Source organism: Tarenaya hassleriana, unplaced genomic scaffold (assembly GCF_000463585.1).
Source record: "Tarenaya hassleriana unplaced genomic scaffold, ASM46358v1 Cleome2, whole genome shotgun sequence".
NCBI classification, from domain to species: Eukaryota; Viridiplantae; Streptophyta; class Magnoliopsida; order Brassicales; family Cleomaceae; genus Tarenaya; species Tarenaya hassleriana.
In genome coordinates, this window is record NW_010965372.1 from 8588133 (window position 1) to 8605024 (window position 16892).

General features: G+C 38.3%; 5 protein-coding genes across 5 annotated transcripts in view; all 5 read left to right on the top strand.

The window, feature by feature from the left end:
* Window positions 1-302, top strand: part of LOC104813093 (uncharacterized oxidoreductase At4g09670-like) — a 1814-nt gene extending 1512 nt beyond the window's left edge. Inside the window, exon 3 of the mRNA XM_010540610.1 lies at window positions 6-302. Coding sequence (XP_010538912.1) covers window positions 6-84 — 79 coding nt within the window. The 3' untranslated portion in view covers window positions 85-302. The remainder of the gene's footprint in view (window positions 1-5) is intronic.
* A 3025-nt stretch (window positions 303-3327) lies between these two features.
* LOC104813094 (protein EPIDERMAL PATTERNING FACTOR 2-like) lies at window positions 3328-3986 on the top strand. The gene is made up of 2 exons (XM_010540611.1): window positions 3328-3536; window positions 3688-3986. The coding sequence occupies exons 1-2, from the start codon at window positions 3387-3389 to the stop codon at window positions 3892-3894; spliced, it is 357 nt and encodes a 118-aa protein (XP_010538913.1). The 5' UTR covers window positions 3328-3386; the 3' UTR covers window positions 3895-3986.
* Window positions 3987-5920: 1934 nt separating this feature from the next.
* On the top strand, window positions 5921-8812 carry LOC104813095 (G-type lectin S-receptor-like serine/threonine-protein kinase At1g34300). Its single transcript, XM_010540612.2, has one exon. It carries the CDS (start codon window positions 6025-6027, stop codon window positions 8563-8565), a length of 2541 nt encoding a protein of 846 aa, XP_010538914.1. The 5' UTR covers window positions 5921-6024; the 3' UTR covers window positions 8566-8812.
* A 427-nt stretch (window positions 8813-9239) lies between these two features.
* LOC104813096 (transmembrane protein 18-like) lies at window positions 9240-11423 on the top strand. Its single transcript, XM_010540614.1, has 4 exons — window positions 9240-9557; window positions 10167-10272; window positions 10864-11012; window positions 11096-11423. Exons 1-4 carry the CDS (start codon window positions 9417-9419, stop codon window positions 11189-11191), a joined length of 492 nt encoding a protein of 163 aa, XP_010538916.1. The 5' UTR covers window positions 9240-9416; the 3' UTR covers window positions 11192-11423.
* A 452-nt stretch (window positions 11424-11875) lies between these two features.
* Window positions 11876-16892, top strand: part of LOC104813097 (FHA domain-containing protein PS1) — a 5624-nt gene continuing 607 nt past the window's right edge. The window contains exons 1-5 of the mRNA XM_010540615.2: window positions 11876-12219; window positions 12423-12661; window positions 13123-15489; window positions 15591-15726; window positions 16272-16612. Of these exons, the coding sequence (XP_010538917.1) occupies window positions 11925-12219; window positions 12423-12661; window positions 13123-15489; window positions 15591-15726; window positions 16272-16612 (3378 nt within the window). The 5' untranslated portion in view covers window positions 11876-11924. The remainder of the gene's footprint in view (window positions 12220-12422; window positions 12662-13122; window positions 15490-15590; window positions 15727-16271; window positions 16613-16892) is intronic.

A 16892-nucleotide genomic window follows, 5' to 3' on the forward strand; every position in this document is an offset into this window, starting at 1 on the left:
AGCAGGAAGACGCAGCTTTTGGCCGATGCAGTGAAAGAGTCGATCGACAAGAACTTGGAACCGATATTTCTCTCGGGAAGTTGAAGTAAAGAGCTCTCAAGATGTGTTGTCTGTGTCATGAAGTTCGTTCATATCCAATCAGAAGCACTGCTGCTGCTGTTGTTTGTTGTTGTTACTTAGCCTCGTGAGTTAAAGGAGTTCGGTTCTTTGGGCTGTATGTATGTATATATGTGCCTTTGAACAAAAATATGTCAATATTGACCAAAAAAAAAATGTCATTTACGATTTTGATTTTGTAATTAGAATCAATTTTGTTTTTCTGAAAAGAGTGCGGACGGTTTTCATTTTTTTTTTATTAAACCGGTTTTACAATTTCAATTTATTAATTCCAAGTCGGTTGATTGACTCTGAACCCGTCAATTATAAGATCTCGTTTTAGTGATGTGTCATGCTTATAATTATGTGGCAAAAATTAATGACATTCTGCCGTACCATATCTACGGTTGATAAAAACGGTTAAAATTTAACATTGTTTAAGTGTGTGCTGGAAATTGTTAGTAGTTTCCTGATATATTTTGAAATTGAGTGTAATTTTTTTTATCAAACTAAAATTTTGCGTACAATATTGACACATTCTTATAGAATTTATGTCAAAATGGGTTTGGATCGCGGAGACTCTCGAGTCGATCTATATTTTTTTCAATTAGGTTAAAAAAATTCGAAAAAAACTTTAGCTTATAAGACGGTTTGTTTGGCTCATGAACTAAGGTGAACCGTGATGAGTCAAGTAATTTTTGACTCGCCAAAAAACGGATTGGACTGGTATAGATTAAAAAAATATGATCTCATAAAAAAATTGTATTTGTGCATATCATATTTTATTTTTCAGTCTCTATTTTCTGCGGACTAACATTACCAATTCAAATATTTGAACAGAAATAGGGATAAAATACTTTCATATTATGGGTTTGTTTTGTATTTTGATTGGACTATATTTGAATTTTTTTAAATTTATTTATTTATTGAAATCTAGTTGTATTTTATTTGTATAAGAACTAAAATTTAAAAAAGATTATTTTTATTTAACTTTTATATTGCTTTTATATTAAATTCGAATTAACTTTATTCGGTTTTAAAAACATCACAATCAATTAAAAAAAATCCTCGAATTAAAATTACAAATTCGTCGGTCCAATCCAATTCTTTAACATCTATATATATTTTTATTTAGTTTCCATAAATCAGTCAAAATATCCGCTTTCCACGACAGCAATATGTTCAAAATCAAACATTATTTATTAGTACTTTCATAATATTAGTCCACGCACTCAAGATGAGGTAGGTGGTAAAATTAGGACAAAGTTTTCTCTCAATTCAGATTCGAGTTTTCATCTGAAGAGAAACATTCATCTATACTTTTTCGATTTTTTTAAGAAATGTAGTTGGATTGAAAGTCTAATGAATTTTCGAATTATAAAAAAATATTAGTCCACCTAATAAGGTTCATGAAAAAAAAGTACATTGTCTATAAATAATGCTATTTAAAAAAAATAGAAGTGCAATGAATACAATAATATCGGGTTAGCAAATCGGATGTAGACCATTACTACTAAACTACATAAACATACATAACTTTGTCGTGTGTGTACTTTTAAATTAGTACATACTAATTATTTGATAGCTTTTTTAAATAGGATTTTACTAAATAGAAATATCATCTTAAAATTAAAAAATTATTTTTTATATCATAAACTATGTTTTTAGACTAAACCATAATATTTTTTTGATGAAATAAACCACAATATTTATATATGTTATGACAGATAATAACTGATAACTAGAAAAACTAAAACGATAACAGTTGAATAAGTAAGTGACTAATAAAATAAATCTCTCAAGAACATATATTCATCTCTATTTATGTACGACAAAGAAACCGAATTATGACTAAGCTCTTCACATGAATCTCTGATGGTTGCCAAGAACGAGAAGGATACCATAAAGTGAGAAAACAAGCAATTGTCACGATAAATTATAAATTAAAACGAATGTATTTTGTGATCGATAATTGAAGAGGTTAAATAGAAAACAAATTTATTTTGCGGTCCCTTTAGATAATTATTAATTTCATAATTTAAACTAAATAAGAAAAAATACTGTATAGGATTGACTCTATAATTTTTTTAGTAAAATCTTTAACCAGATCCTAAACTAAAAAATTCCGTTGCAAACTGGTACAGATTTTTATGATATTATTACAAAAGCTGAACTATGGTGGTATAATATTATGTAAAGATGGTTTATTTATTTATTTATTGGGAAAAAACTATATTTTAGATAGTAATCAATAAAGTTAGAAATTTTTTAAAATAATTTTAGAAAAATATAGTTTACAAAATATATAACAAAGACATGTGCTTTTTTAACCTCTTATTAAATTTCGTAGTAAATAAATTATGCGGATGAGCTGTGAATTTATAATATGTAATCCAAATAAAATAAACAAAACAAGATTAAAAGTAAATATTTTTGAAAAAATGGAAAAAGAAAAGGACAGAACAATTAAAGCGAAAGGTGAAGGTCACGTTTGTGGGAGAAGAGGTTTCCAAGATGTCTGAACAGTTATTATGGTTAAGTCTGATATGTTGTCTCTCTGACTCCCATTGTGAACCTTATGACTGCAATTATGAAACATCTTCCCACCCCCATTGGTTATTTTCATGCATTCGTGTTTTTTTTTCCTTTTATTTTCTTTAAAAAATCCATTGAACATAGTATTTTAAAGTTAAATCATTTGAATTCGATTGGAATGTAAAAATAATTGAAAAATTCAATGAAAATCAAACTATCTTTATAAAATAAATTAATGAGGATTGCATTAGTAAAGATCGAGTCAGAAATGAAACCTAACAAAACTCGAACTGATTGAAACCCTGTTTAAAAATGACTGCATATATAATAACCAATAACCATTATATATAAAACCTTACCAAAAAAATAAAATAAAATCTAACGTTACCCCTATTTATTGTAGCATGTATAGTAGCTAGGAACATTTGAAAGTTCCCCTACATTCAAAAATATGTTCAAGATTAGAAGATACAGCTCCCGTATATATATTTAATGAACAACATGCAATGATACCAAAAGCAAAACAAAAGGTAAAAAGAATAAATAATAATAAGCAGAAACTCAGAAAATGGCCAAGGATCATGTGAACTTGATCAGCTGTAACCCTCTCTCCTCATTTACTACACCACGTCTTCTCTTCTACACTATATATACGTATATATACAGATAGGTCACGCTATCAAATACTCGAAAACGTTCTTCTTGTTTCTAGAAACTTCTTCGAAGTCGCTGGTTCGTACGGAGGGTTTTCGGCTATGAAGAAGTTTCTCCACGCGTGTACGTTAATGCTGCTTTTCATCGTCTTCGTGGTCTTCTCCTCGTGTCCAACGGTCACCAACTGCATTCGCACTCCTCCACTCGAGTTAGGACATCCTTCCACTCGTGTCCAAACACACCACAACAAGGTAAGGACACGTACGTACGCCTTGTAATTATGTTTCTATTTTATTTTATTTCATTTGACTACGATACTCAAACACCGACATATTTTTATAACTGAAATTTCCAAACGATAAAAATTCAATAACTAAAAACCCTGCTGCAATTGGCTTTCAGGAAACAAAGGGGAAGAGAGGGGTAGAAATGGAAATGTACCCGTCGGGGTCGGGGTCGAGTTTGCCGGACTGTTCGTACGCGTGCGGTCCGTGTTCGCCGTGCAAGCGCGTGATGATCAGCTTCAAGTGCTCTGTCGCCGAATCATGCAGCGTCATCTACAGGTGCACGTGCAAAGGCAGATACTATCACGTGCCTTCCCGGGCTTGACAATCCTCACCGTCCGTTTTTTTTGGCTTTCCAATCGTAGGGTCTTAAATCATTTAAATTTAGTTGGCTAAAATTCGTACCAGTTTTCGCGACGAGGCCCTTGTACAATTTTTCGGAAATTAATTTGGGCTTTTTCGGACAATTTCTCCGAGAAAAAGACGAACTTTCAGAACAAATTTTTATTAAACAGCAAATGCTATTCACAATAAGGTTCCAATCAAAATTGGACCCATAACATCTCATATAGGCCCGAGACGAATATCCAGTTGCTTAGACCATTTCTAGTAACCAAATGATGGCGAAGATTAAGACAAATATACACATAAAATGTTTTTTTTTCTTTATCAAAAACTGACTCGTCTACGTATAAGATGTTATGGGCCTCTAATTATGTATATATATATGGCATTTATATGATTGTTAGTATATTCATTATTATTATTATTCCACGTATGGGCCGTTATGTGGGCCGCTTTGGGTTCCGAAGTGCAGAAATGACCTCACCATGGGTCTCTATCGGCCGTAAGACTGTCATGACACGCATTTTATTGTGCCTAAATTGTTCGAACCGATCGGCTGATGATCACACGGGACTCAAATGCACAAGACAAAGTGAATGCATCGGGGGCAACTATTTTATTATGGGGTATTTAATGATTTCATTTAAAAATTTATAAAACTTACAGGAGAATTAAAGTTTTTTAATTAATTAACTGGGGATATGTGACCCTTAATTGGGTACCTTGTAATTTAGGACTCTGGAAAAAAAAAATCCGATTTTTCGGTATTTTGAATCGATCTAAGATGAAAATCAAACACCTTTAAATGTTTAGATATTCGATCCGTGTCATGTTAATGGTATTTTTGTTGGTACAGAAGAAAGATTTATACATAAAAAAAAACTCTATTTGATTAACAATTTTATTACACAGGAAATGTGTTTACAAATTCAACTTTCTAATTTTATATGATCCCAAGGAAGGGTTGAAATTGGACCTCCTTTTGCTTTGTTCTCATTTCCATTAGTATCTTTATATTATGTCATATGTTAACTTGTATTTATCAATAAATAATAAGGTATATATTATGCATTCTAAAAGATTCCAATAATAATCAACTTTAGTCTTTTTTAACGCAACTGTGTTTTGAGTTACGTGGATGTAAATCATATTTTTTACACGAAAATTGTTTTTTCAAATATATTTTTAGTTGTGTTTTTATAGATGAAATTTTCTGAAATATATAGGGAAAAAAATGAGGTAATTTAGCTTTCTTAATCCAACAATGTCTTCTTCACGTAGATAAAGAACTTGGAAACTCATACAGTCAAAACGGAAACGGGTACAAAGTATTTGTCCCAACCCCAAGTTCGAATTCCAGAATGGGGAGGGAAACGAATATTTCAAAGCACATAACTTGCTCCCGGTCTGGAGATTAGTTTGGGCTTCGGTCCAGGACGTTCCGTCATAAAAAAAACTTGCCCTAACTTTTCTAACAAGTAACTGTGAGCATAAAAAAAATTTATGGACATGTAACCTTCTTCTCCACACGATTTTATTAATTTCTAATGCCAATTTTGAATTTGAAATTAGACTTTGAATTATTTTTCTTACTAATTTTTATAATCCTGCGTGATTAATGGTTTTCCCCAATATCATTTGCCCTTGACTTGTCAGAAGATTAGCACTAGACCATATGTCGAAATGTCCACATTGACTTCAAAGCAATTCATGTACGATATATATATATATATGTATATGTATTTGAATATTAAAATATGCAACTATTAACTAACATGTGCTTATAATTTTATATGATGGTTGACAACAGCAGAAAATACAGGCTTTTTTTTATAAAATATAAGTCAGAGATATTTTTGACAATTATAATAAGAATATTATCCACAAGGGTTGATAAATAATACAAAATAGACATTATGGTGAATAAATACAAAACAGAATAAATAACATTGGAAAACCATGGGGCAATTATATATATTTGATTGATGACGTGGAAGACCCGTCGTAGTTGCTTTCGCTCCCTTCCCACTTCACCTGCCTCTTCGTCTCCATTCATCAGAGACACGAGGAGAGAGGAATAGAAGGAAAGCAAGCTTCACAGGCTGCAAAAATGGCGGAGATACCATCTCTGTTGTTTCTTCTTCCTCTTCTTCTTTCTTATGTCTCTTTTTCTTCTTCTTCCACCATACGTCTAGGCTCTGTTCTCTACGCCTCCAATCCAGACCAGTCATGGTCGTCTTCAAATTCCGCTTTCTCCGTCTCCTTCGTTCCCACGGCTTCGTCTGGTTCCTTTCTCGCCGCTATCGTCTTCGCCGGGAATGTTTCCGTCTGGTCAGCCGGAACCGTTGACTCCGGCGGATCCCTCCGCCTTCTCCCATCCGGCTCCCTCCGCCTTCTCAACGGCTCCGGCGCTACAGTCTGGGATTCAGGAAGCGATCGTCTCGGTGTCGTTTCCGCGTCACTCGAAGATTCCGGCAACCTCGTTCTCCTTGACAACCGGAGCATCACCGTCTGGTCGTCCTTTGATCACCCGACGGATACGATCGTTCAGTTGCAGAATTTCACTGTCGGTAAGGTTCTCCGATCTGGTTCTTACTCGTTTCAACTTCTGGAGAGCGGGAATTTTACCCTTAGATGGAACAAGAGCATAATTTACTGGAATCAGGGGTTGAATTCGTCGCTCAATTCGAATTTATCGTCTCCGAGCTTCAGCTTGCAAACTAATGGAGTCGTGATGCTCTTCGGTTCCACTCTCCCTGGCGGAGTGCGTTTCATTTACAGTAGCGATTACGGCGAAGATGGTAACGCATTTAGGTTCTTGAGGTTAGATACTGATGGGAATTTGAGAATTTACAGTGCTGCGAGTAGCAATAGTGGGCCTGTGACTGTTCAATGGAATGCTGTTGGTGATCTGTGTCTTGTTTATGGATACTGTGGAAACTTCGGGATATGTAGTTACAACGATTCGAATCCGATCTGTTCGTGCCCTTCTCTGAATTTTGAGCCTGTTGATGTGAACGATACAAGAAAGGGATGCAAGAGAAAAGTGGAGCTTAGAGATTGTTCTGGCAATGCAACCATGCTAGGTTTGGATCAAACCAGGCTCCTGACGTACCTTCCTGACCCTAACTTAGAGCTTTTCTTCATGGGTAATTTGCCTTGTAGATCAAATTGCCTAGTAAGCAGTTCTTGTCTTGCATCTGTTTCGATGTCTGATGGATCAGGAATTTGTTGGCAGAAACATCCCGGTTCTTTCTTTACTGGCTACCAGACCTCCTCAATTTCGAGCACTTCTTATGTTAAGGTGTGTGGACCAGTATTGCCTAATCCGTCTTTGGGTGCAAGGAAGAGTGATGAAAACTCAAAAGTGCATTTATGGGTTCTTGCGGTTGTTGTCATAGCTGCTCTTTTAGGGTTAGTTGCAATAGAAGGAGGTTTGTGGTGGTGGTGCTGCAGAAATAGTACTCAGTTTGGAACTATGTCTGCTCACTACACTTTACTTGAGTATGCTTCTGGTGCGCCAGTGCAGTTTTCGTTTAAGGAGCTTCAGCGATGCACCAAAGGGTTCAAGGAAAAGCTCGGGGCCGGAGGTTTTGGCGCTGTGTATAAAGGCCTGCTCGCAAACAGAACTGCTGTTGCAGTGAAGCAGCTAGAAGGGATAGAGCAAGGAGAGAAGCAATTTAGAATGGAGGTTGCCACCATAAGCAGCACACACCATCTGAATCTGGTCAGGCTGATCGGTTTTTGCTCCGAGGGACGCCATAGGCTTCTCGTCTATGAGTTCATGAAAAACGGATCTCTTGATAACTGCCTTTTCACTTCGGATTCAGGCAAGTTGCTGACTTGGGAGTATCGGTTCAACATTGCCCTAGGAACTGCAAAGGGAATCACTTATCTCCACGAAGAGTGCCGGGACTGTATTGTTCACTGTGACATAAAACCCGAGAACATTCTCTTGGACGACAACTACACTGCCAAAGTCTCAGATTTTGGGCTGGCCAAGCTCTTGAACCCAAAGGACAACAGATACAGAAATCTGAGCAGTATCAGAGGAACCAGAGGCTATCTAGCTCCGGAATGGCTTGCAAATCATCCAATAACCGCAAAATCGGACGTCTACAGCTATGGAATGGTTCTACTAGAGATAGTTAGCGGAAGACGGAACTTTGACATCTCAGAGGAAGCAAACCGGAAGAAATTCTCGATCTGGGCTTACGAGGAATTCGAGAAGGGCAACACAGAAGCAATCCTTGACAAACGTTTACGCACTGATCAAACAGTCGATATGGAACAAGTGAAAAGAATGGTCCAGGCCAGCTTCTGGTGCACACAAGAGAAGCCGACACAGAGACCAACCATGGGGAAAGTGGTTCAGATGTTAGAAGGAATCACGGAGATAACCAAACCGCCGGCTCCAAAGGCTTTACGTGAAGTACCAGTTGCAGGGCACAGCTTAAACTCGAGCACCGTTTCAACGTTGGGGGCATCGGCTCCCCCGGTTCCTTCTTCTTCATCATCTTCTTCTGCCACGGTGTCGTCTCATACCGGAGGAGGGTCATCTTCCATGGTGGTCACTAGGAAGAACAATGAAGGTACTTCTTCTTTGCTGAGATCAGAATTCTCGAAGAAGAGTGTGTCTTCTTTATACTGATTGGCTTAAAGTTGAAGAAGCTTTATGAGAAGCTACTAAAAGCTTTGTTACTTTACACTTGGATCATTCTTTTTGCTATACGATTGTGTATATATTTGTAGTGTAACTATAAAAAAAGAAGAAGATGTATTTGTTTGGTAATAAGATCATCATAGATCATAAAATGCTCTGTGAAGAAACGTTGCTCAACAGTTCAGTGTATTTATATTTCATTTACGATGCAAAATAAAAAGATTTATTCGAATTAGATGTTATTTTTTTCCTTCTAAAATTTGGAGCAATTTGAGATTTTATTATTTATTTATTTGTTTGTTTGTTTGTTGCTTGACCAAAAGGAGGGTTTAAGAATACAAACTAACAATCACCAATAGAACAATGCAATTCAAAGTTTTGGATATTAATCCACCAAAGAGGTTGGACAGCGATGAAAACTCGACCTTTTCAAGTATCCCACGATGGTTACGATGCTGAAGTTCCACGGTCGCAACCGCTAATTGTCGCGTTTTCGTGTCGGAAAATTTTTTAATCGGTACGGAACTCCGGACGGGCCGTTGTGTTTACGTTCTTACATGGGCCAAAACGTTCTCGCTTAGGAAGGCCGGGTTAGGGGTATTATCGTAATAAAGATGAAATCACGAGTACATTCTAATTTCTCAAGACGACGGCAATATATTTAGTTTCTGGCAACTTCGGGATCACTATGCGCAAAACACTTATAAATCTTGGTACACGGCGAGAACGCTGAGAATCAAGAAGAGGAAGTGACAGAAGTGGTTGTAAGCTGTGTTTTTTTTTTTTGTTAATTGTTGGAGCGTTTTGGATCTGATTTAGTGGGTAATTTTGGGGGGAGAATGGAGGATTTGAGATTGGCAATGGAGCAGCACATGGATCTAATGGCGGATCTGGTTCAGAAGATGTCTGGCGAGATTCGATCCGGTCTCCGACCTGCTTATGAGAACTTCATGGGTTTCTACCACGCAATCGATTGGAAGGTATGAATCATGGCGTTTTCACCTTCATCACTCCGCTTCTTCTTTTCTGTCTTCGGGGGGTTTCTCCCCTTCCTGTTTGTTTTTCGGGAAATTCGAATTAGACAGGGCAAGAATGTTTATGAGCTTTGGGATGTGATTATTGCACTGAGCGAGCCGGAGACATGATCCTAATATATGTGGTCTCACTCTCAGATAACGGATTTCCAAAATTTTCCATTTCCGGTGAATGGTCATGGAGGGTTCTGGATTCGCAGCTTCGTCGAGTGACTTTGACCCTTTTCTTTGTTTTCCTGAATTCGAGGAAGTTTCTTTGGCTATGGCTACTAGCCATTGGCCTTGCTAATATCAGTTCTAGAATCCAATTGTTTGTCTTAACCATTACATTCTAAGTGGTGTTTGATTGTTTACACATTAGCAAAAACCGTAACCATGGATTTGATATCATATATTCGAATCTCAAGTCCTCAGAAATGCCCTTGAGTTTAGATCTTAATATCCAGATTTTCCTCAGATGGGTTTCTGCTTTCTTTAGCGTTTCTTTTCATTTCTTTGCACTTTCATTCTTCAGACATTTTGGACGTAATCTCTGTCTGTTTGCAAATCTTGCAGGAACCTTGGATTATGGGGTTACTGGCTTTTCACGTTGTGTTGCTACTCGTAACTCTTCTCTCTAGAAAGCATCTCAACTTCCATATGTGCTTGTTCTTATTGGCATGTAAGTTAGCTCGATAGCTCGTACCGTTGCTTTTCTCGCTTTAGTTTAACTACACAAGACCTAGACTTTACTTCTGGTAGCACATCAGAAATCAGGTCTAGGGTTCAAATTTTCAATGGACTGCGAAATAATATTCATTGAGGCCAATGTCCTTGGCGCACCGGTTAAGGAATTGCCGTTGTGTACTAGACTGCCCTTTAATGGTTGAATCCTGTGGAGTTACTCACTGGCGTCTTTACTTGTTGTATTGCAAAAGATAGATAACCAGTGTTTCAAGGGTAATGCTGTTGTGAATTTTATCCGAAGACAATCTTCTTGTTCTACTTGGAGATTACACGATTTAGGCAACAAAACTTCCGGACCCAATACGGATATGTTAAAAAAAAACTGACATCCATTGTTTTATTTTTCTGAATGGTCAGTCAAACCCGTGAAGTTAATCACTATATAAACTTGTAGGATTACACTGGTTCTGGAAAGATCTCTAGAATATTGGAGTTTATTCAGGATTACTCAATGTTGCTTTTATCTGAAGGAGGCTTCTGAGAAAATGGCATTATTGAGATTTTGATAATGTGACAATGTTTGCAGTGGCTGGAGTATATTTCGCCGAGGGCCTCAATGGGTTCTTGGGCAAGAACTGGAAGAGCTTTTCAACTCAGAACTACTTCGATCCACATGGAGTCTTCCTCTCGGTTCTCTGGTCAGGACCCCTTCTCGTCCTCGCCATGATCATCTTGGTATGTATTAATTACTATAAATACATCACGTTTTTCATCAACCCCCTTGATTTGGCATGCTATAAACCCGTGTTTTTCGACAGATAAACACGCTCTTTTCGCTTTGCTACCTCATTGTGAAGTGGAAAAGAGCCGAGCTCAGGCACCGTGCAAGGCTTGCAAGTACCAAGCAGGATTAGATCGGTGCTTCTATCACTCTTTTGTTACTGACAAGACCCATTTTCACAGTATCTGTAAACAACATGTCTTGTGTTTCGTGAAGGTAGTGGATGTCTTGTAACAAGTTGAAATGTGGCCCTTTCCTTTGAGGGAGTTTTGTTTTTGGTGTTCCAGCCTTGCCTGGGTAATGAATGCTCTCTTATAAGCTATGCATTTGATGGTAAAAAAATCGTAAAGTATAGATTCTGTTAACATGTATTTTGCTCAAAAGCCTAATTGCCATGGTAAATTGCTTGTAGGTTAACGTGGATTCGATTTATTGATTGATAAATCAATAATTTTGATCCGATTTATTGTTCTTACGTTTATATTAGGTGGATTTTACAGTTTTAGAGAAAGTATATCTATTTCGAATTTTATTTGGATTTGATTTTTTTTTCAAAGACAAATGTTCATTTTTAAAATTTTTTTAAATGTTTGATTTAGATATTACACTCATTTTAGAAGGAAAAAAAACCTAAACAACTCACTGATTTTGGAAACTCGAGATGTTGTAGCCTAAGAAATAGCCGTTACAAATAGTGAGTTCATCCTACACTCAACGGTCCCCTTTTCAAAATCAAATTTAATTTAAAACCACAAAAAAAAAAAGTGAAGACAACGTTTGAGACGGAGTATAAAAGTCCCTTCATGTTTCTTCTTCTCACCTTCTTTTCAAAAACCCGAACTGAAGAAAAAAAAAAACTTTCTCCCATGGAGGCGGTGAAGGAAGAGAAAGCGATGGATCAGGGAGAAGAGCGGATGGTTCCGGTGTTCACGGTGCTGAAAAACGGCGCGATTCTCAAGAACATCTTCGTCGTCAACAGTTCCGATTCTCCCTCGCCGGAGAGAAACGGCGGCGATGATCACGAATTGGAGGAGATTCTGATCGTTGGTCGGCATCCGGACTGCAACATCATGCTCACGCACCCGAGCATTAGCAGATTCCACCTCGAAATCCGTTCGATTCCGTCTCGACAGAAGCTATCCGTCACGGACTTGTCGTCTGGTAAGAATCATCTCTAGGTCATTTCGCATTCTAGGGCGTTTCGCTATTTCTGTTTCGATTCTTTGATTTTGCGAGGGATTTAGCATCGGTGTGTATGCTATTGTTTCTGGTGGGTTGGCCCATTGTTTTCACGTTATTTATGGATGGAAATGGATTCCGGCCTATGTGTTTTAGTTGTTGATCGGAGTTGTTGAATGGTGTAGTGCATGGAACTTGGGTTTCGGATCAGAAAATTGAGGCAGGTACTTGTGTGGAGGTGAAAGAAGGTGACACGATAAGGATTGGTGGTTCAACCAGAATCTATAGGCTGCACTGGATTCCTCTCAGGCGTGCTTATGATATGGACAATCAATTTGTTTCCCCACTGGATATACATGCAGCGAAGGAGCAAGAGGAAGAGAACAGAGTGCTCAATGCGGAAAATGTGGAGGTCTCGGATGAGGTTAAGCCTTCTCTTTTTGTTTCTTTCGTCAGCAGGAGAACCCCTAAGAACTTTCATCATGTGCTTCATATATTGTTCTTGCTATGGCTATTGTTTATTCATTTTTTGCTGCTGTTGCTTCTCTCTCTGTCTGGAATGGTTGCAAGTAGCTTGAATCTTTGTCTCAGTTGAGAAAACAAATTATTGTTCAAGCCGTGAGAAATGGATTAACTGGCAATTGCATGTTTCTGGTGTAATTTATTATTTATAGGGTGCTAAACAGATTGGGATCAACTGTTGGCACCCTACATGTTAAAAATTCAGTTGTTGTTCTTCTTTGTTGATACATAGTGTCTTGCTTTCTTGTGTCTGTGGAGCCTCTATATGCAGGATAGAGTAGTTCTCTCAGGTCAGTAGTTGGTTTTAGGTGCTTCTCCTGATACTGACATCGTTTATCCTCTCTGGTTTGCCACATTTTACAGGACTGGAAGTTAGTGCTAGGTGAAGATGAAGCTCCGCAACAGGATTGGACCTCAGACGGAACTGGTTCCTCTATCCCTAGTAAGGATCCCGAGTCAATTGTGAAGGAGACTTCATCACTTCCACTTGTAGCTCCAAGTGAGTCGTCACTTGTTAGAGATTCCTCAAAGATGCGAGAGCAGCTGCTCCCTGAAGATGCACAGGATCCGCCAGATTTTGTCAGAGATATCCTACAAGTTGAAGCAGAAATTTCTAAATATGCTGATAATGAGAGCCTTCACCAAGAAGATAACGGAGAAACTGAGGTGGTCTCAAGACAAGTCATGGATGTATCCTCCGGCTTCTTTTCTGAAACTGAACAAATCAAACCTAAAGACAACCGAGGCCCAGTCTTGGGTTGGCAGCCGCTGTCTGAGATCCAAAGTGAATTGGTTAATGAGGTTGACAATCAAAGCCCTTGTTATGAAGACAACAGGGAATATGAGGTTGTGTCAAAACAAGTCATGGCAGTATCTGCCCCATCCTTCACTGCTACTGAACCCTTTTCAGAAACCAAAACAGAAGTCATCCAAAACCAGTTCTTGAGTTGGCAACCGTGGTCTGAGATCCAGAGTGAACTGGCACCAGTGGATGAGAATCAGAGCCTTAACGAAGAAGGTGATGGAGAAATTGATGTTGTCTCAAGGCAAGTCATGGCTATGTCTTCCAGTTCATTCCTTGAAACTAAAGCTCTTTTAGAAACCAAAAATGAAGAAACCGAGGGTCTGTCTTTGGGTTGGCAACCACTGCCTGAAATTCAGAGTGAATTGGCTGCACATGCTGATAACAAGTGCCTTAAAAAAGAAGACGATGTCGTCTCAGGGCAAGGTGTGGCAGCATACTCTTGTTCATTACCGAAAACCGAACCTATTTCAGAGACCAGATCTAAATACATCGAAGACCCGATCTTGAGTTGGCAGCCACTATCTCAGATCCAGAGTGAAGTAAAACCCACAGGAGATCAGAACCGAGAATCAGGAATGACTGGGGAAACTGAAGAACCATTGAAACCCAACAACTTGCTTCTGTCAAAGGGTCGTGAACAGAGTAAACCTGGGAGTTCCTTGTCAGCAACAAATCAAAACACAATCTTTCAACATCGTGAATCTGTTATGGACATTGCCTATGGAGGAGGATCTGAAGAAACTTACAATCTAAACGGGTTAGAGAGCCACCAAAATAATGAAAAGACAGGTTTTATTACTGCAACCTTGGCCGCAGAAGAATCTGCAAGATTTTTACAACCAGCGGAAGATATATTATCTCACATAACTAGAGGCAAAGAAAACCAGAGACTGCGATCACATGCTAGAGGTGTAATATCTAAGACAGAGAACTTGAGGAGTTCCCCACTAGAATCAGCAAAAAGATCAAGTGCATGCAACACTGGGTCTAGGAGAGGGCAATTTGCAGCTGTTCCTCTGACCCGAACCCAGAGCAGTCAAAGAAAGGTAAAAAGAACAGGTGGTAATTGCAAAGCTCATTTGCTGGCAAAAGAGGCTAAAAACAACAAATCCATCTCAACATCTCTTCATAAGGAGAATCTCACACCAAGCACCCATATTCAGATAAGGTTACAGGAGATTGGCAATATTGAGGAAAGCGAAAGCTCATCTTTTCATGCTGGGTCAGAGAAACTAGAACCAGAGATCTTTACACCTGACAAGGAGAATCTCACACCAAATACTCATATCATGAAAAGGTTACAGGAGATTGGCGATATCAAGGAAAGCAAAAGCTCATCCCTTCATGCTGGTTCAGAGAAACAAGAATCAGAAATCTTTACACCTGACAAGGAGAATCTCACATCAAATGCTTATGCTCTGAAAACATTACAGGAGATTGGAGATCCCAAGGAAAGCAAAAGCTCCTTAAAGGCCACGAGCAGACCAGCATCATTAAAGATTCCTTTCAGCAACAGACACACTGCTTCAGAAGCAGTACTAGAACCTGAGATCTTTACCCCAGATAAGGAGAATCTTACCCCAAACTCTCTTATGCTAAAACGACTGCAAGAGGTTGGTAAGCTTCAAGGAAACAAGGATTCCCCAAAGTCTAGGCGTAAACCGTTCTCGTCCAAGGTTTTTTTCAGCCCTGACATTCATTCGGAAGAAAACATAGTTCCTGAGGAGAAAAAAAATCAAAGTACATTCAGCATCACAAGGAGCCAAACAGAGTTGAAACATGAGCAAGTGCTGTCAAAGAGAAAACCTGAAAGGGTTCCCTTTCAAACTTTACTTGAAAATTCTTCTGCTGAAACCAAGCGGCAAGCTGAATCTTCAAATGCAGCTGCGAGAAACTTCAACATTGGTGCCGCTCGTCCTTATTCCGTGAGTAAAAGATTACTTTTCATCATCATTCTATTGCTTACGGTCTTTGCTTGTCATTCTCTCTGAGTAGTACTTATCTAACCATAAGTTCGCTATGTTAGATTCTCTCTAACGGACATAGCAAGATGAAGTGGACAATTGTCGTGGATATTTCTTCGTTCCTAGACAGGGGATCAAGGAAGTCACTACAACTGCTACAAGGTCTCAAGGGGACACAACTGGTCATACCCAGAACAGGTAATTCTACAAATCATACACCGACCATGCCTTGCCTATCTATCACTCACTAATCAGTTACTATCTCGCTTGGAACTGTAAAGATATAGGTTTTAAGAAAGCAAAAAAAAAAAAAAAGAAAGAAAGTAAATGTTGTTTTCTTACTTACAACCTACAGATGAATCACTCTATTTATACAGAATTTGGAAGAAATTCTATAATGTGATGATCGCTTGTATTTGATCTTGTTCTCTTGTTTTGATCCTATCTAAATTGTTGGAAAACTGGACTGCATGTCAGTGTCCTCCTACACGGTCATACCATACAGCTCTTTTAACCAGAGTTTGTCACGACCAGTTCTATGACACACACCTCTTTATAAACTGCTACGATGCTGTATGTCAATGACAATCCTAGCTTATTATGGTTTGATGGTATCCCAAATCAGTTCTATAATATACTCGGACTATATTGCCTTGGACTTCTTTTTTTTTTTTATCGCTTTCGGGATTACTTTTGAAAGAAACTTTCAACGACTTGAGCTATTTTCTTTGATCCTTGTTCAGTGGTAAGGGAACTAGAGGAGCAGAATCGTTCTCGCAGTCTGTTCTTCAGAAGTAACAAAAAGGCTGTTTCTTCCGCCATTGAATGGATCCAAGAATGTATGGTTAAAACCAAGTGGTGGGTTCATCTCCAGAGCTCATCTGAAGAAACTGGACCGATGGCACCGACCCCACCTGCCTCCGCATTTCCATATCTGCTGCATCGGGCTGAGCCAGAGATTGTTTCCCCTACATCAGAAGACAATGTTCTTGAATGCGCCCTTCTGTACAGGAAGATCAACAGCGACGGACAATTCGTCCTTCTCAGCAATGACGTAACTCTCAAGATCAAAGCCATGGCTGAGGTATATAACAACCATCTACTACATATTCCCCCCTTAAAATTATTGCAAAACATGGTCAGTAGTAGCTAACATATTTATACAAACATGTTTTAATTCCACGTATGTTCTAAATGATTCATTTAGTAGATCAACTTAGCCTGCCTTGTTAATGAAACATTTACTCTAGGAAATTTAGCATAGAGCATGGTGAGAGGTTTGTTTGTTATTAACATGTTTGTACCGTTCTATTTACTTGAAATTTTCACTAACCCCCCCCCCCCCAATTCAAACAGGGGGTAAG